This window comes from Mirounga angustirostris, unplaced genomic scaffold (genome assembly GCF_029215605.1).
Source record: "Mirounga angustirostris isolate CCGP_5_RB_7025 unplaced genomic scaffold, mMirAng1.0.hap1 SCAF_12, whole genome shotgun sequence".
NCBI classification, from domain to species: domain Eukaryota; kingdom Metazoa; phylum Chordata; class Mammalia; order Carnivora; family Phocidae; genus Mirounga; species Mirounga angustirostris.
Window position 1 is genome coordinate 65,963,272 of NW_026991720.1, and position 20,705 is coordinate 65,983,976.

The window sequence follows — 20,705 nt, forward strand, 5'->3', positions numbered from 1 at the left end:
TCTCCAAGTTTGCCATGACCTTTCATATGGATGACTTTGGCCATTCTATTCTTTTTGCTGGGTGTGCCTTCCCCAATTTCGTCTACTGGGCAGATACATAATTCTTTCAAGGTTACTTTAGTTTCAGTACTTTCCATGACCACTCTTCCCTACTGCCCATGGTCAAATTAACTGCGCTCCCTTGAATGTTTCCTTGTGCCTTTACTCACACTTCCTACTATGTATATGTCATACTGCATAATAATAAGTATGTGCATCTTTTTCCCACTAGACTATGAGTTCCTCAGGAAAAGTGGCTATGGCTCTTATCTCTATATCTCTAGCACCTAACACACTGCCTGGCTTATATAATGCACTCAAATGTTTGTGTATTTGTTTTACTGAAAGGGGGAACAGAGTTGAAATGAGTTTTGCAAACAGAGATCTATACTTATACCACCTAATTTACTAAGTAAAAAAATCATGTATGGTTCCACCATTTGAAGCTTTTACACTTCTTTAACCCAAAAGCTTAAAATAGATATATAATATGACCTATATATTATTTCTTTTGGTGTGTATTCAACTCATATGAAGTATAATACAAGTACATATTAATTCTGAGACAGAAAGACTAAAAGCATCTTCTATTACTAATTTATTAAAATGATAGAAATAGAAAAAATTAACACACAGCTATCACCTAATGACCCTGAAGTATTTTATAAGCATTACAGTTACACAACCTTAGCATAGAAAAGACCGCAGAATTTTATGAATCCTGAAAATGTAGGATAAGAAACAAATTAATAACCTTCCAAAAATTATGTAACAGTTCACAACCAAGTTAAAATCAAATTGTATTGTCTCGAGCTATAATTCTATTTTTAAAAATATTCCCACAATTTCAGATACAGAAAATCAAAAGTGAGAATACCTTTTGTTACTGTTCCATGAGAACATAAATATTTTTTTACATCCTCAACAGAAATTAGAGAAGACATAAATAAATGGAAAGACATCCCACGTTCATGGATTGGAAGAATATTGTTAAGATATCAATACTACCCAAAGTGATCTACAAACTTAATGCAATCTCTATCAAAATCTAATGATTTTTTTGCAGAAATAGAAATATCCATCATAAAATTCATATGGAATTGTCAAGGGACCCCAAGGAGCCAAAAAAAAAAAAAAAATCTTGAAAAAGAGGAATAAAACCAGAGGACTCACAGTTCTTAATTTTAAAACTTACTACAAAGGCTATAGTAATCAAAACAGTGGCACTGGTATAAAGACAGGCATATAGACCAATGGAATAGAGTAGAGAGCTCAGAAATAAGCCCATGCATTTACGGGCAAAATATTTTCAACAAATTGGCCACATGCATTCAACAAGCAGAGGACAATCTTTCAACAAAGGTGCTGGGAAAACAGGATACCCACATGCTAAAGAATGAAACTGGACCCTTATCTAACATCATATACAGAAATCAACTGAAAATAGATCAAATATAAATATAAATAAATATAAATATAAATATTTAACTATATATTTATAATATAAATATAAATATAAAATATAAATATAAAACTATAAAACTCTTAGAAGAAAACATAAGATGAAAACTTCCTGATATTGGAATTGGCAATGGTTTCTTTGATAGGACATCAAAGGCACAAGCAACAAAAGAAAATTAGTCAAATTGGACTTCATGAAAATTTTAAAATTTTGTGTATCAAAAAACACTATAAACAAAGTAAAAAGGCAACCCACAGAATGGAAGAAATATTTGCAAGTCATCTATCTGATAGGGGATTAATGTCCAGAATATATAAAGAACTCCTAAAACTTAACAAAACCAGTAAAATGGGCAAAGGACTTGAAAAGACATTTCTCCAAACAAGATATACTACTGGCTGATAAGCATGAACATGTTGAGGATGAAAAGATGCTCAGCATCACTGAAATTCAGGGAAATGCTAATCAAAACTACAATGAGATACCACCACCTCACAACTATTAGGATAGCCACTATCAAAATGGTAAGTGTTGGCAAGGATGTGGAGAAATGCAAACACTTGTGCATTGTAATGTAAAATGTACAGAAACGTAAAATGTACTGCCACTGTGGAAAATAGTATGGTAGTTCACAAAAAATTAAAAATTTACAGTTACCGCCCCGCATCGGGCTCCCTGCTCGGCGGGGAGCCTGCTTCTCCCTCTCCCTGCCTCTCTGCCTACTTGTTCTCTCTGTCAAATAAATAAATGAAATCTTTAAAAAAAAAAAAAAAATTTACAGTTACCATAGGATCTAGTACTTCCACTTCTGGGTATATGACCAAAAGAATTGGAAGCAGGGTCTCAAAGAGTTATCTGTATACCCATGTTTATAGCATTATTCACAATAGCTAAAATGTGGAAATAATCCAAGTGTCCATCAATGGATGAACGGATAAGCAAAATGTGTTATGTGCATACAATGGAATATTATTCAGCCTTTAAAATTTAAGAAAGGAAATTCTGATGTGTGCTATAACTTGGATGAACTCTGACATTATGCTAAATGAAATAAGCCAGGCACAAAAAGACAAAGACTATATAATTCCACTTACAGAAGATACTCGGTTAAAACCATAGAGACAGAAAGTAGAATGGTGGTTGCCAGACACTGGGGGTTGCCAGAGACAGGAGACACTCAGTTAAAATCAGAGAGACAGAAAGCAGAATGGTGGTTGCCAGAGGGGAATGGGAAATTACTGTTTAATGTGTATAGAGTTTCAGTTTTGTAAGACAAAGAGTTCTGGAGATAGAAGGTGGTAACAGTTGCACAATATAAATGTATTTAGTATCACTGAAATGTACACTTAAAAATGATTAGACTGGTAAATTTTATGTGTATTTTACAATAAAAAATTGGAAAAAAAGAATAACAATGTTGATATTCTCCAAATTAATCTACATATGTAACATTATCCAAACTAAAATACAAGATTTTATTTTTATTTATTATTTTTAAATACAAAAAGATTTTAGAAAGTTAAATAACTCAGTAAAAGCATTCAAAAGATTTGTAAAAATAAGTATGTGAGTATACCTGGGAAATTCTGGAAAGGAGTGTGGGGGTAGACTAAGTCTAATGGACCCAATTAAAATACAAGATTTTTAAAAATTAAGTAATGTAGTAAAAAATTATTCTTAATGTTGTTTGGAAAATAAATATGAGTATAACCTGAAAGGAGCACTGCAGGTTAGAGGGTAGATTAAGCCTACCAGAGATTAAAATGTTACCTACAATAAACAGTGGTATAGTAATTATAACAATTTGATATTCAGGCCAAACAGGCATATCAATTTATTTATGAATCAGTTAAAAAACATTTTTAATGCTTTTAATTAATACTACAGACATAATGCTGAGAAACTTTTTCTCTACAACCATGCCATCAGAACTAAGCTATCTCAAAGTGTATCAGTGAGACTGGAACATCCCATTCTTGCATGGATGATGGATCGTTCATCAACAGCAGCAGCCTTAATTTCCAACTCAGAGTTTCAGATAGGGTTTCCCAGACACAACATTCCACATTTATCTTAACTGTGTAGTCTCTAAGGAAACAGGACTTCGAGTTTGCCTCTCAGCCCAGGCCTGATGTTAATTAACCCCTTGACACACAGCCTTGCTGTACTTCAAACCTATCAAATATTGCTTCGTTTAAATTTTGTCTAAACTCCACCCTTCTCCAAAATCCTATAATAACCCTGTCCTTTCTTTATTTAGTAAAATGCTGGCAGTTCCTCTGGTGTGTGGTCTTCCTCACAGCAGCAAGTTAATTAACCTTTGTCAGCCTAAAGATACATATCCCTGGTGGTCTTTACCAGACTGAAATAAAGAGTCTATTAAAAAAACAAGTACATATGGAAATTTAATACATAATATACATAGCATTTCAAATCAAGAAAAAGATGGTTTATTCAAGTAATGATACTGAAATAATCTTTTGGGAAAAAGATAAAAATCAGCCAGCTGGATTCCTACCTTTCTCTTTCAAATTCCAAATGTTTCTAAGATTTCAATATTAAAAAAAATGAAATTATAACAAAACTAGATGAAAATATCTTTTTATATTTTTATAACATGAATTGACATCTTCTCAAAACTCAGAAGCTATGACTATAGGAAAATTGTATGAAATTATTCATTGGCTAAACTTCTGGCAGTGAAACTGCTGGTTCAGAGATGTTTCTGTATAAAATGTTAAAAAAAAAATCTGTACAGCAAAAAATGCCAAAAAATATCATAATGAAAAAGACAAAAGATCAATCTAATATAAAAACAGATGAAATAAAGGATTTGCAGAAGAAGAAAATACAATGGCCAAGGATGTTCAAATTTCACATTAAAGTAATTCAAATGCAGAAATACTATTTTTAACCTAACATACTAGCAAAAAATGTTTAGTAACACCCAGTAATGACATGGAAAAAGAAACTGGCACTCATGCATTCTTTCTCACAATATACATATTTACTGTCTTTTGGAAGGGCAATTTGGCAATATATTTTAAAATTTTTAAATGAGTATGATGTGACCCATCATTTCATCATCAGAAATTTCTCTATGGACACGAACATAGAAGTCTGCAAAGATATTCATGGCAGCCACTGCCACAGATGTTTGCTTGTTGATAAGGAGCTAGCTAAATAAACAAACATGATACATCCATACCACAGAATACTCTGCAGCTAATAAGGAAATAAGCTATATGTGCTAATAAGGAAAATCTCTGCATATTTGGCAATTATGACTTTTTGCTAGTAAGGTGTAGTGGCTACTTTTTAAATCAGAAAAACGTAAAGAAAACAAATGAAAAAACCAAAACTGAAACCATAGATAAAAAATATGTACATACAGAAAAGAGTATGTTTTCTTCCCCATTTCTCTGTGTATTTGCATCTTTTACTTTAATCAAAGAGATGATGCTATATCTGTTAGTCTTCACTTTACCCTTTTCCTTTATTTTCTTCCATAACACAACTTCATTCATTAAAACTGTGTAAGATAAAAGATTTATTTTTTAAGACAAACTACTACAGTCTGTATAGTATAATCACAAAAATTAAATAAAGGTAGGCTACTTCATCTATAGAGATAATCTAGGAAAAACAAAGTGCACTAAAATCCCCACACTTGGGGATCCTTTTCAGACTTCTCGAAGTTTGACTCACATATACATTAAACATTTCCACCTTGACTATAGGCATCTCAAATTCAACATGTCCAAAAGTGACTCATTACCTTCCTCCTTTAATTTCCTTCTTACATGCTCATCTTAACTAAAATTACTGGCGATCATCTAAATTACTCACCAATGGGTTCCTATTTTACCAGGAGCCATCTGTTTATCTAAACTAGAAATCAGAGTGTCTCTCTAACACTCCTCACTCCCCTTACCCCATATCCAATTACCAAATCTGGCCAATTTTATTTCCTAATTTTTTTTTAATCCATCCTCTCATCTCCATTTATTCATCTATTTATTCATCATCTCTATTTCAGACCCTCCTCTCTCCCCTAAGCAACTGCAATATTTAATCTGTCTCCCTCACTCAAGTGCTATCTCTCCTCAACTCATCCCCATTCTGCCACCAGAACGACCAATCTGAAATGAAAAGCTGACCAAGTCACTCCATGAATCCTCCATGGAGTCCTACTGCCTATAAGACAAAAACTAAGCATCTTTAATTAACATGATATATATAGATTCTCCTTCACCTAGACTCTGTCCAAATTTTCAGCCTCATATTTCGATACTCCATGCCTTATTACTTACTCTTCAGCAATCGTGAACTATCTATAGTTCACTAAATATCCCAATGTAGTGGGCTCCCCTATTCCTACTGTTTTCTCTGACTATACAACACTATCTTCCCTCCACCATCTATGCCTCAACCTCTGTAACTCCCATTAAGCCAATGACATATTGAGCTGGATAATTCGCTCTTGTGATTGGCTGTCCTGTTCACCGTAGGATGTTTAGTAGCATTTGTGGCCTCCACTAACTAGATGCCAGCAGTATTTCCCCAGGTTGTGACAACGAAAAACCTCTCTAGACACTGTCAAATGTCCCGAGGGACAAACTCAGCTCCAGTTAAGAACCACTCTACTAAACTGTTAAAACCTAGTTTATCATATATACATAAAGTATCTCAGGAAGAATATACAAAGACTAATTATAACATCAGTTGCTTTTGAGGCAGGCAACTAGGTAACTGAAGTAACTAGAGTAGGAGGGGAAAAAATCCTTATTTTTCACTACCATCTCATATGCTTTTGATCTTGTACCTCTCTTCTAACCTCTCCATTGCTACTGTCCTAGTCCAAGTCACCTCCTTTTCTCTCTTTTCCTCTCCCATCCTCAACTATCATAACCGATTCCTAATCAACTTTTCCCTTTACATCCTTCTTTCTTCAATCCATTTTTACCCATTTCACCGGTGATCCTTTTAAAAAGATTGTATCACTTAGTTGCTCAAAATCCTCCAGTGTCTTCCCAATCTCACTCAGAGACAAAGCAAAAGCCTTAAGATGAACCTCAATGGTCTGCCATCCTATCCCCACTCTTTTTCTGATCTCTCCTCCTAGTATTTGGTTTTTATAGGTCAAAAAGGAACAAACAGAAATTTCATAAACTGAACCTATTACTGTTTCCCTTGCTGTGTTCTCTCTGGATTCCTTGTTGTTTCTCAAACACCTGAGGCTCTTTGCATCTGCTGTTCTCTGCTGGGAACACAACTCACCTACATACTCACATGGCTTACTCCCCAACTCCTTCAGGCCTTTACTTCTCAGGGGGTCTTCCCTGGTCACCCTATTCTTACCCACAGCACCTATTAACATCTAATATATTACATATTTTACTTCCTCATCTTGTTTATTGTCTCTTTTCTCCATCTTGTTCATTGGTTCTCAAACCTGAGTCTGCATCAGAATCACCTGAAAGTTTTCTTTAAAAATAGTTTCTGAATCAAGAGGTCTGGATTCCTAACAAGTTCCAGGATGATGTGGATACTGCAAATCCAGGGACCACATTCTGAGAACCAATGTTTTAGAATACAAGCTCCTCCAGGACAGAGATTTTTGTCTGCCTGTTTGCTTTCACTCTGCAACCTGGTTCAGAGTAAGCACTAAGATAAGTAAATGACAAATAAGTATATATAGATGTTCCCTTCTCTGTTCCTACCACACCCCCCTGATTTGGCCTGCCATATAGTGCTAAAAATTTGCCGAACACTGTATAAGATAAATCATATGACTGTGATGGGTTAAGTTGTGTTCCCCCCCCGCCCAAAAGACTGAGGTTGAAGTCCTAACCCCAGTACCTATAAATGGGACCTTATTTGGAAATAGGGTCTTTGCAGATGTAATCAAGTTAAGACGAAATCATCAGGGTGGACCCTAATCCAATATGACTGGTGTCCTTATAAAAAAGGGAGAATGCCATATGATGAGACACAGAACGGACTAGAGTGGTAAAGCTGCAAGTCAAGGAATACCAAGGACTGCCAGTGACACGAAAAGCTAAGAGACATGAACAGATAGATTCTCCCCTAGAACCTAGAGACCATGGCCCTGCCAACACCTTGATTTCAGAATTCTAGCCTCCAGAACTGAGATGATAAATTTGTTGTTTTAAATTACCCAGTTTGCTGTACTTTATTATGGCAGCCCTAGGAAACCAATAGAAGGACCAAGATACTCCATGCCTTATTACTTACTCTTCAGCAATCGTGAACTATCTATAGTTCACTAAATATCCCAATGTAGTGGGCTCCCCTATTCCTACTGTTTTCTCTGTCTATACAACACTATCTTCCCTCCATAAAGCCATACAGCTTTAGTTGTAAACTAATCAGGTTGCCTGTTTCAGAATCTCTCCAACTTAACTTGTCTCTCCCTGCCTTCAATGTGCAAGGCAGTTCATATTACAGGTTCTAGATAGTTTATTCAGTTTTTTTGTTTGTTTCTCCTACCTTCTTACATGCGTCCCTATTTCACTAATATCAATTTATTTATTTATTTTTTCTTCAAGGAACACTTTTCACACATTATACATTCCGGTATATATTTTCCCCTTAGCTATTTGAATTAGTTGCAAAGTGAAAATTTAAGTACACATTAGATATACATTTAGATTTAACATAAAATGCTATCTTCTCTTTTAGAGAACAAGTCTTTTTTTTTTTCCTTTTCTTCCTTCCTTCAAGTAATGACCTTAATCCTAAAAAATTTTGAGCAAAAAAATTTTGTCATACTTTTCTTGCCATCTTGTTACAGTTTGTACACTAGTGTCTTTATTCCAATCTCAACAAATCTTCTAAAAGTAACATGGTTGTATTGGGAAGCTTAAAATTTTAAATGAATCTGAAATTAATTTCATCAAATTTTCCCCTTTCCATTTAACGTTTGTTTACTGCTGCGATGTCACAAGAATTCCGATCAATAATTTCATCACACTCTATTTTATTTATTTATTTATTTATTTATTTATTTATTTATAGATTTTATTTATTTATTTGAGAGAGAGAATGAGATAGAGAGAGCATGAGAGGGGGGAGGGTCAGAGGGAGAAGCAGACTCCCCGCTGAGCAGGGAGCCCAATGCGGGACTCGATCCCGGGACTCCAGGATCATGACCTGAGCCGAAGGCAGTCGCTTAACCGACTGAGCCACCCAGGCGTCCCCAGAGACTCTATTTTAAATTACCATGGTTTACAAGGTTTATAAGCTGTAAGATGCAATTTTTATCTTAGCACAAATCAATATACAAATAGTAAATTGCATATGCCTAAATGACACAGTTTTGTATTTCTATGACTGGGTGAAAATTAAAATTAATCCACTGTACGTACTACTAACCTATGCCCCCTAAAATAGCATATTTAAGAAAAACCATATCAAGGGGCGCCTGGGTGGCTCAGTCATTAAGCGTCTGCCTTCGACTCAGGTCATGATCCCAGCATCCTGGGATTGAGCGCCAAATCCGGCTCCCTGCTCAGCGGGGAGCCTGCTTCTCCCTCTCACACTCCCCCTGCTTGTGTTCCCTCTCTCGCTCTCTGTCAAATAAATAAAATCTTTAAAAAAAAAACAACAAACCATATCTATCCCTCAATGGGTATTAATCACAAAATATTTTTAAAATGAGGAAGCCTAAATAAAAAGATACAGAAAAACACAAATTACAGGCAAATTTAAGACAGATATTTAATAGTTCTCCACGAATACTGAAAAACCATGCTCTTTTCCTATGAAGAATTTTAAATGAGTCATACTTTCCTTACTAAATCACTGTTTTACTTAACATATGGTGAAAAGAGTTAACTGTTTGGTAACTTGAAACTTTATATTCACTTAAAGTGCACATCAATATATACTAAGGCTAGTGGAAAATAAGTATATATAGTTTACTTTATACAATACTTAGAACACACAACATCATGTGCATAAGGTTCACCTGACATTTATCCGCTAAAGGTATGGAGAGCTGTCTAAATATCTCCTAAAGATTCAGGTTCCCACTGTCTAAACCTACACCAAAATTAAACAAGTTGAAATCATGCACAACGCTTTTTCCTGGCACCCAGGCCGACCTACCTATATTCTGTGCCTAACTTTCAGTAAATGAACATATTTCTGTCCCAATCACACTGGCCTAATTATTCACTTTAATGCGTTAAAGTTCTACCTTTATAACTTTCTAATTCATAATGAAGTCAATTCATGGTTAGCATAATAGTTTCCAAATTGAAAAGCGTTAAAAACATATACTACAATATCTATAACGAACTTAGAGAACAAGATTATAAAGCCAATCAACTTTTCCAGAGCATGTGGTGCTTGTTTATTATTTTTAAAAATAAGAGAGTACGAGCTAGGGAAGACTAAATCCCCATTCCCAAATTACGTTCTTCTGTTAGAGTATACAATTTCTCCAAATTCAAAGCTGTATGGCCAACTTGTCAGCACCTACTACTCACATCACACTCGCGGGGGGGGTGGGGGGGGAGAAAAAAACTCTTTTCCCCCTCAACGCAGCAAGTGAGTCAAACGCACCTGGCTTGCTCATTCGGCCAGATGCAGTGAAATTTAAAAAAATACATCAGCCACAGACAAACCTGATGATCCAAGAAAGCCCCGAGGAAGTCCCCCGGCATTTGTGGTAGACGCCCACTCGCCCGGCACTCCGGCTGCCCCGCAGCCCGGCGGCTCTCGCGGAAGGTGCCCACACCTGAGCCCTGCGTCTCGCCTGACCCACAGGTCCGGGGGCGCGGGGGCCCGGCGGGCAGGACCTCTAAGTGGTCAGAACGCGACCCGCCGCAGCCCCGCGCCTCACGGCCGCCGCCCGCCCGCGGGCAGCGCGCGAAAAGGAGGACAGAGGCTCGAGGAAGAGGTGAGGGGCACCCGGGGGCAGAAAGGAAGAACCCACCACGAAGAGGCTACTCGTCAACAAACTAGCGGCCCGATGGGCAGACGGCCCCAATGGCAGTTCACAGAGGCGCCGGGGGCAGGAGTGCTCCACGCCTCCCTCAGGAGCCCGCAAGTCCCCGGCCCCCGCGGCGACCCCGAGACACCTGTTTGGCTGCGCCCAGGTTTGGTTCCACCCTCTACGCTCCCGCAAACACACACTCCGAGCGGTGAGGACAAGGGGAACCGAGACCTTGGACCCGCAGCCTGAGGGCGCCTCCGCCGGCCGTACCTGACATCAGCTGCGGCTCCCTCTCGCCCCTCCTGGGGGGCGGAGAGGGGGACGACTCGAGACCGGCAACCTTAGCTCCTCCCGGTACCCGCAGAAGTGGCTCGCAGCCGCTGGTTGGGGCCGCCCGCTGCCGCCCAGATCATTCCCTGGCGGCGGCCGAGGCGGACCCAGCTCACCCTCCCTCCCCCCCGCCCGCTCGTTCGTTCGCTCGCTCCGCCCCTTCCCCCGCAGCGCGTCCAGGCCGCGGCCCGCCGACGGCGCAGCCGCCACCCAGGGGTCTCCTAGCGCTGACGTCTCCGCCGCCGCACCAGCCCCAGGGAAGGGCGGAGCGAGAGGGGGCAGGGTGGGGCGGGGCTATGGTGACGTGCGGACGTGGGGATTGGCCGCCCAGCTCACGCCCCGCCCTTCTGCGAAGCGGTCTGGGAAGTCGGGTGTTCTGCGAGCAATAGTCGCAGCCCACTTGCGGCTTCTCGCTGTTGGCCTTCTCCTTCCTGCTTCTGCTGTAGGGTTTTGCATTAGCTTCCGGACTTTGAAGAGAAACTAAAGCAGTGAAACTACAGGGACTGAGGCTAGAGGTACCTGAGGACCTCCGTGTGAGGGACAGGCTCTAACCCTGCAGAAGTCTTTTGGCCTCTAGCCTGCTTCCCGTTCTTTTTTCTCCTGACCCCCACTCCCCTCCTCCCCCCCCCCCCCCGTACTCTGTAGTCAGTATCTCTCTGGCCTAAATAAATACAGCAAGATGAGGTATGCAAACGGGTGCTGGGTAACCAGATACATGAACCCGAAAGGGTTGAAAACAGTGGTACCACAAAGCCTTCCGTATCACACGTGGTTTGGTCTGTCGTTACTTCGCTTCTGTCAGGCAATAACAGGAAGACCTTCCTTAGGGTTTTCCAAAAATCATCTTCCTTTTAGTTGGCTAAAGGACTTTGAATCAGAAAGTGTTTTTGGTTAGAGGGAGGAGCCTGTGAGCCCCTGAGGCAACCCAACAGCAGTCAGGAGGTGGGGATAAGGTCTTGGCTTTAACATCATCTACAATGCCTTAGCTTGAGGGTGAGAAAACTATCCAGCTTCTTTTAAAAGCCCCTCTCTGTCAGTTCTTTAGTGCCTTTAAGCATAGCCCTTAGGAGTGTGGGCTCTGGGCTGGAATCTTGGTTCCTCCACCTATTTGCTGTGCAACCTTGGCAAGTTACTTAATGTGCCTGAGAGAAATAATGAACAATGTATGTAAGTTATTATTGTTCTTTTTCCTTTGTTTAGATTCAGCTCTAGTGTAGTTTGCCATGATATGCCATTAATAGATCCAAGAGAATCTTCCAAAAGAATTTAAGCACATCTAATGATTCTTATTTAAACCTTTTATTTTTCAGTTGAGAAAACAGGTCAGAAAGATAAACTGATGGGCCCAAGCTAGAAGTGCAAGTATCCTGATGTTCAGGTTAGTGCTCTTTTCCTGGCCCATACTCCAGACTTCTCTCCCTTACATCCTTACTTATATTCTCTTCTTTCTTTTCTAATTTGTGTATAGTTAATTGCCCAGCCTCATCCCCTTCCCTTCCACAACCACTGTAACAGGAAAAGGAGACCCTTGCAGAGGTCACAGTGTTCCAAATAGAAAGCAAAACAAACAAAATTGCAAGATCCCTTACCTCATTTTAATTTTATTGAAATTTTTAATGAATAAGGAATAACTTTGTTTTTTCCATTGAGCAAAGATAAGAAACCCTTCCAAAGATAGGTTCAGCCATAGCAGGTCTCAGAAAATTACTGGCAGGAAACACTATTGATACGAACAAAACCAGATCAAGTAAGTCCCTCCCATCATTTTGGGTATTTGAAAATAGCTTTTATTTTCATGAAAACAATACATAGTTATTCAAACAACAACAACAAAAATTTATCCAAATCCCATAATCTACAGGTAACCATTTTTTAAAGTGTATGTTGTAGTCTTCCAGATATAAAGAATAAAAAACACATAAAGACATATAAACACAATATTTCATAAACTGGATTTTATTATGGATATAGTTCTTTTCTCACTGAACAATATATCATGATTAACATCATTTTTAAAAGATAAATGGATGTACTATCATTTGTCTAACCAATATTCTATTGCTATTTGTTTTTTTTCCAAATTTTTAATATAATAAACAACTCTGATAAACTCCCTTATGTGACATTAATGTCAGCCAATTCTTCAATGTTATCAACTAGAAAAAAGAAAGTTGTAGTTACTTTGAAAAATATACTTTATATATGGGACTCAAGGACTAAATTCTCCCATTTGAAACACACATAAATCTTGGGCAGTACGTTTGTCCGTCTGGTGTGGTGTTTCAATAATGTGTGTCGAAGCTTGGTGGAGCAGAGTAATGTGTGGTGAGGCTCCTTGGAACAGGTTGGTAGACATTGCTAGTTGTTTAAGCCCAAATCCTTTCTTCCTTACTAGCAGAACTCTGATTTTTTTCAGGGTGACAGTGTGTCTAGTTAAAAATATTTACTTCTCCAGATTTCTGTAAGCCATGGCTGGCTGTGTGACTGATCAATAAAATGAAAATGGATATTGTTAGGAGAGGCTCAAAGCTTTATGGAAGAAATGTCCTTTTAGCCATTGGACCTGTACCCATTTTTTTTTTTCTTACCTGGAACAATGATACAATGCTGGAGGTGGAGCAGCCATATTTCAACCATAATAACCAAAGCCCCACATAGTATTAACAGTGTAGGAAGCCAGAGGTGCCAGGCTTTGTGATTGCGTTAGAGGGCTAGCTTATTAGCTTTGGACCCACCCATTTCTGGATTTGTTGTTATGTAAGGGAAAATAAATACCTGCTATTTAAGGTTTTGTTATTTGGGTTTTCTCTTATAAGCAGTGAATGCAATTCCTAATGATAGAACAAGATAGGACAAGTCAGCATTTATTTAGCATTGTATGTAGAATTTTTTAATAGGGCAAAATAAAAATGGGGACACAAAATGGAAACAAATAAGCAACAACCACACACACACACACACACACACAAACCACTCTCAATACACTTAGTTTCTCTTTAAATACCCAAATGTTACAATGAGATTAACAAATCATTTTATAATAATTTGATTAAATTCTGTAAGTTAAATTATATTCACTGATACAGTGGTTTTAAAATATGTCCACAAGTTCTTTGATGCTTCTTCCTTCAAACGGTGGGACTTAATTCCTCTCACCTTGAGTTTGGACTGTGTTTAGTGACTTGTTCTCATGAATAGACTTGTGTGACTTCTTAGAGGAGATTATAAAACATATGCCAAAAAATAAAACCTACACGAGTTTTTTTCTTCTTCTCTCTCTGGGACTTCTTACTAGGGAAAGATGGTTGTCAAGTCTTAAGGACTCTCAGGCAACTTTATAGAGAGGCCCACATTATCAGTAATTAAGGCTTCCTGCCAACAGTCAGTAAGGAACCAAAGACTCTTGACAACAGCCATGTAAGTGAACTTGGAAGCAGCTGCTCCAGTCCTAGTCAAGCCTTCAGATGACTGCCTCCCTCATCAACATCTTTATTGACTTTAGGAGAGATCCTGAGCCAGAACCACTCCATTAAGGTGCTCCCAAATTCCTGGCCCACAGAAACTGTAAGATAATACATGTTTGTTGTTTCAAGCCATTAAATTTTGGGATAATTTGTCATGCAGCAAAGAAAATAATACAGCTGGGTATAATAGAACCTAGCACAATGGCTGGCACATATGTAGGTGTTTAATGATTTGTTGTTTGAATTAACAAACAATTCAGTGAAGTAGAATATATATTTTTTCACTTTAAAGGATAGCATACAAGGCTGGTATTATCTTTGCTCCCTGACACCTGTGTTATATAAGGGTTTTCTGATGTGATCATAGAGAAATCAATTGTGGATCTTACTAAAATCTAAACATTGACAATCCTGGAGGAAACATATAGTGAATAGAGCAGTGGAACCCTTGAGACCTGTATAGTGCTCCCGCTATTATCACTGATTAGCTGAGTGGCCCATGGCAAGTCATCTAAACCTTCTAAATCTCAATTTTCATATCTGTAAATTGTGGAAAATAATCCCAACCTACCTCAAAAGGTGGTTAATCAGATTATATGTGACAGTGTAATTGAAAAGCATGGACGTTCTTTTAATTACATTAGGCTCATGAGATCCTATTGTATGTTTAAGCAATTAAGTATTAAATATTTTAGATGTGTATACTATGAAGAGTTTTCTTTCAAGAGGTGATAACTTATTACTGATTTTACTGTGTACCTTTGTAAAATATTAGCATCATTCATAGTGAGCAGTTAAGATTTAGGAGTATGGCAGGATGGTAGGTTATTATATGTCAGATCTCATTTTATTAGCCTGTTGAAAATTTATTGCACTTTAAAAAGAATACATAATTATAACTGCCTCCTTTTCCTTTCCATGAATTAATTTGTAATTGCGGTTGGGTGTGTGCCCCTCTTTGTGGTAATAGTGGTAGTTAAGCATACTTAGTAATAAATATACATTTAACCAATAAGTTGGTCTGAGTCTAAGAGTTTATCCTAAAGCAAAATTGCACCCAACAGCAAGAAAATATGTAGTGGGTGAATTATCCAAATTCCCTGGTTTTATTGTATTGTTCTTTCTTGCTTTCTGGTATCCAGTATGACTCCACATCGATTTTAACTACTGGCTTAACTAAACATCAGGTTATTTGTAGTTGTAGATGACCCCCGCTACCTACCATCTTTACTAACTTGAATAGGAAGTAGAAGAATTCTAGAAAAAAGGACAGAGCTTTCTTTTCTGGTGATGGTGTGCTTTTCAAGCAGGGCTTCTCATTTCATATTGAAAATACCTGCCAAGATAAAGTACTTTCATCCTACAGAAACTAAAAGAGCATTTCCAAACAGTTTTTATTCCTTACACCTGCATCTTCACAAAATCTACCAAGATTTGAAACAGTTGGAAAGGCTAATGTTATTTTCTAAGTTGATAGACATGTAAAGGGGATGAAGGTAGAGAACGGAGGAGAGGAGAAGATAAGGAAAAAAAAAAGAAAGTTTAGGAAATACTTTTAACCTCAAGGGAAGAGGACTCAGCATGACTCACAACATATTAGCTTGAAAGCAGAGACTGCCACGGTTGCACTGAGGAACTTGTGTCTTCTAGAGAAAGATTCTCAATTTATGAGATTGGGCTCTCTGGGATTACTTACCCTGACTTTCTCTAGTTTCCTAGAATATGAATCAAAATATTCCTTAATTGTTTTCCCTCGTGGTTCAACAAGAGCAGAAAGCATTTGTTTTAAATGGAATAGGTGAAGCTGGCTTTAGTTTAAAATCCCTAAGCAGTAAATTATAAATGTGTATGCTACTTCTTTTATTGTAAAGAACTAACTGACTTACAAATCTTAGCTGCATGTTGTGATATCTTTTTTCCCCTCATTCCTTTTAAGTTGTATTTAAATGTGTGCTGTTTCCCTGGTTCTGAAGGGAGCAAACTGACCTTGTTCAGAGATTACTACGATGTCTGTTCTAATCTATCTGGGGCTGCTATAGATAATTGTGTCTCTCAAAATTCATATGTTCAGGCCTTAACCCCAGTGTAATTTTAGGGCTTATAAAGAGGTGATAAAAGTTAAAAGAGGCCGTAAGGATAAGACCCTCATCTAGTAGAGCTAGTGCCCTTGTAAGAATAGACACCAAAGGGCGCCTGGGTGGCTCAGTTGGTTAAGCGACTGCCTTCGGCTCAGGTCATGATCCTGGAGTCCCGGGATTGAGTCCCGCATCAGGCTCCCTGCTCAGCAGGGAGTCTGCTTCTCCCTCTGACCCTCACCCCTCTCATGCTCTCTCTCTCAAATAAATAAATAAAATCTTAAAAAAAAGAAAAAAGAATAGACACCAAAGCTCATTCTCTCTATCATGTGAGGACACAGTGAGAAGGCAGCTGTCTGCAAACCAGGAATAATCCTCATCTGAAACTGAATTGGTGGGTGCCTTGATTTTGGCTGTTCTATCCTCCCAAACTGTGAGAAATAAATTTCTTGTGTCTAAACCATCCAGGCTGTGATATTTTGATATGGCATCCCAAGCAGACTAATATGGGGCAGGCTCTGATGCAAGATGTTCTGCCCTATTTTGCCTAATTCAGAACTCAGGTGAAAAAAGCTTGAAAATGCTGAAAACCGAATTAACAATCCTCAAACACCTGAGGCAGAGATTATGGCTGAAACATACAACAGACTGCCTAAGACAAAAGCTGGGTAGAGTTTCTTTGGGAAATTAAGACATTCAAAAGCAACTATGTAAATGGGGGAATTTAGAAAGCCATGTGCATGCTCAGGGCAAGACACATACTCAAACACTCAAGAAGACCCTATGCTTTCACCTTGGCCTCATCCCTTGGTACATTGAAAGCTGGCAAGTTGAAGGAGGGCCCTGGCTCAGAGCCAGTTTGCAAAGACTGGGAGTTCCTAGCATTCAAGAATATTTCTATCACAATCCTTGCTGAACACAAGCTAAGGAGCAGAGACTGCAGTGACCACATGTGACAAGGAATACAGTCTTTGCAATAATAGTTTGGCAAGGACATTAAATCAACTGATTGCTACAGCCTTCCAACAACCAAAAAATAGTGAACCCTGTGAAAGAGGAAGAATTTGACTTCTAGTTATGACATTATAATAGCCAAATGTCAGTTCTAACCAAAAAAAAAAAAAAAAAAAAAAAAATTACAAGACATACAAAGAAACAAAGAATGGCTCATTCAAAGGAATGAAACCGTCTGTGAGGAAGTCCAGACATTGAAGTTACTAGACAGATCTTAAAATAACTGTCTTAAATATGCTCAAAGAACCAATAGAAAAAAATGGACAGAGAACTAAAGGAAATGAGGAAAATGATGTATGAACAAAATTAGAATATCTATAAAGAAATAGAATTATAAAAAGGAACAAAAGAAAAATTCTGGGACTGAAGAGTATGATAGCAACAGCTTGGACAAACTATTGGCTCTAAGACAAAACAGCTTTTTTGCAGAAGATTCTGGCCTGGTCCCCCATCAGGAGATGATGTCTCTGAACTCAAATCATAAAATTTGGCATGGTTTGGTGTGGTTTAGTGGAAAGATGTTGTGCTTTGGATTAAGATTGATGTGCTTGAATTATAGCTATAAATAAAAATAACAATGACTAGCATTACTAATTGAAGTAGAGAAAGCTCTAAGAAGGAAGAACTCAGAGTCTAGGACTTACATAACTTCTGCTGCTCACTTACTATCATATTAGGCACTATATTAAACACTTTCCTCACTGATTTATTTTCATCTTCACACCGACTCTCTGAGGAGGCATTACCAACTAATAAACTAGTCTCAGAGATTAAGCCCTTGTAAATAGTAAAAGGGATTCCACTCTGTTTTTTTTTTTTTTGCTTTATTAAGGTATAATTGATATGCAATAAGGTGTATGTAAGATATATGATATGATGTTTTGACATATGTAAACATAACCACAATCAAGATATTGAACATATCTATTGCTCCCCCTCCAAAGTTTTCTCCTGCTGCTCCTGACCCCTCCCCATATCTAAACAACCACTGACCTGATTTCTGTCTCTATAGATTAGTTTGCATTTTCTAGAGTTCTATAAATGGAATCACACAATGTGTGCTCTTTTTTTATCTGGCTTTTTTTCACTCAGTATAATTACATTGAAATTAAACCATGTTGTTTTGTTCATCAATAGTTTATTCCTTGTTATTGCTGAGTAGTGTTCCATTATAAGGATATACCACAATTTGTGTATCCATTCACTTGCTGATGGACAATTAACCCAGTTGTTTCTGACCCTAAACCCATGCCACACTCTTTCCCCAGCTCCTTCACATACTGTGTGGTCTTGGGAAACCTAACTATTCTCTCTGAGCCTCAGTTTTTCTCATTGTAAAAATGGCAATAATATTTTTCCCAACAGGATCGTTATTAGTGAGATAACATGTGAAAGCACCTAGTACTGTGCCTGGCATACAGTTGGTGCTTATAAATAGTCATATTCTCCAGGAAAGAAATATCTCCAGGAAGGAAAAGAGAAAAAAATATAGCAGTATATGCCTTTCTTGAGTCTTTCTTCCTGCAGTTTCATCTCATTCTTGCAGATTGCTTGATTTAATTTCTCCTGCTTACATCCTGTCTGCACCTCATGGAGATGATGTTCCCCTTTTCTCTCTAATCCAAATATGGACACAAATTCTTTTTCTTATTCTCATACCATGGCTGAAATAGAATGATGTTTTCACAAAAATTAAAGGATAAATTAAAAGGGCATAAGTATATAAAACCAAACAGTGTAGAAATAGTCAAGAGTTCCAGAGCATGCTTCTCTCCCAAATAATCCCAGCAAAGTAAGTCAAAGAGCTTTGGTTTTTTTTTTTCTTTTTTTTAACTTTCAGTTATTATTTTGACAATTTCAGATTTTACAGGAAAGTTGCAGGAATAGTATAAAGAGTCTTGACACAACCTTTTCCTTGATTATTACTTTACAACTTTAACAACTCATTTAAACTATTCTCTTATTCTCTTGCCTCCAAAATTTAGGCTAATAGTGGCTTTGGCAGAAAATACTCAATTAACTCAGTATGATAACAAATATAACAACAATAACAATTCCAAAAGTTGTTTACTGAATACCTGATAAGTGCCAGACTACCTGCTGGATGTTTAACTGGGACTGTCTCCTTCTCTAAATAACCCTGGAAGGCCAGTACTATTATTACACCCACTTAACAGATATGGATATTGAGACAGACAGGGCTCTGGGATATTGCCCAAGGTCACACAGATAGAAATCTTATAGTACTAAATGCAAATGGAACCAAATAGATTCCTGGACCTGCGATTCTAATGCTAATTTTAAAAATCAAACGTCAGCAAACTACAGCCTTTGGGCTAAATCCAGCCCACAAAAGAGCTTTATTTAGTCCCAGACCTGCTTGTACAAGAATCACATCCTCTCACACAAATGGGTGGGCACAACCTGGTCTGAGCTACTTCCTAACCTGCCTCCTGTTTTTCAGTTATCTGACCATTTTCTCTCACTGACTTCTGTGATTTCTTGTCTTGCTCACAGAAAACTACAAGCCTGACTCTTGAAATTCTAACTAACTAGACACCGTTCTGTCCTTCTTTTGAGGGTCTCAGGGTCTAAAGGAAATAAATTGATAGGCAAGGTTAATCTTCACCAGGCTTGGGCATTCTTGGGACATTTTATGATGACTCACCCCAGACATCTTAAATAATAAAAATGAAACTGTACATGTGATGAAAGGCAGCAAACCTGAGGTGGACGCTGTGATGCATTGTTCTGATCCCCCCCTTTAGGACTGAAAGATTTATTCCCCTAGCTGTTGGGAGTGCTGGCAGCAGACAACCCACAGCTGCCTGCCCTCTCAGGGAACTGCCTCAGGTGCAAACACCTGACTTAACTCAAGGTCATGCCTCCTTTCAGGGCACCCACACACAAGGACTGATCAACATAAGGATATAGAAACTCAGCCTCCCAGCTTCAACCTGTGGTATTCCCTAGGGCCATTCCAACATCAGAGTTCCCCATAGAAAGACTACACATAGCCCAACTTCTTCCTCTCTACAATCCTGCTTCCTCCTCTTCTCTTTCACAGGCATCGACCTCAAAAGCACTTCCTAATAATCTTTATGCATGCTGATCTCTGTTTCAGAGTCTGTTTTCTGGGGAGTTCCACCAATGACAACACCTAAAGCAAGAGGAGAGCTATTTCTCAACCCCCTCGAAATCCAAGCTCTTTTCTAAGTATCGAAGGTCAATAGGTGATATAATTTTGAGTGACTTCTCCCTACCTAGAGCTAGTTCTTCATGCACTGACACCAGTGTTCCACATGAGAAATGAAGAGAAATAGAACCAGTGAACCCGTCAGTCTTGTTCTCTGTCC

The 20,705-nt window shown here is 38.3% G+C and overlaps 2 protein-coding genes across 2 annotated transcripts in view; one reads left to right on the top strand and one right to left on the bottom strand.

Moving 5' to 3' along the window:
* The window catches only part of C1GALT1 (core 1 synthase, glycoprotein-N-acetylgalactosamine 3-beta-galactosyltransferase 1), a 33,368-nt gene extending 22,434 nt beyond the window's left edge, over nt 1-10,934 (bottom strand). The window contains exon 1 of the mRNA XM_045864664.3: nt 10,737-10,934. Coding sequence (XP_045720620.1) covers nt 10,737-10,743 — 7 coding nt within the window. The 5' untranslated portion in view covers nt 10,744-10,934. The remainder of the gene's footprint in view (nt 1-10,736) is intronic.
* A 244-nt stretch (nt 10,935-11,178) lies between these two features.
* The window catches only part of ASNS (asparagine synthetase (glutamine-hydrolyzing)), a 160,301-nt gene continuing 150,774 nt past the window's right edge, over nt 11,179-20,705 (top strand). Inside the window, exons 1-2 of the mRNA XM_064575239.1 lie at nt 11,179-11,311; nt 12,107-12,174. The gene's annotated coding sequence lies outside the window, so the exon portion shown is untranslated. The remainder of the gene's footprint in view (nt 11,312-12,106; nt 12,175-20,705) is intronic.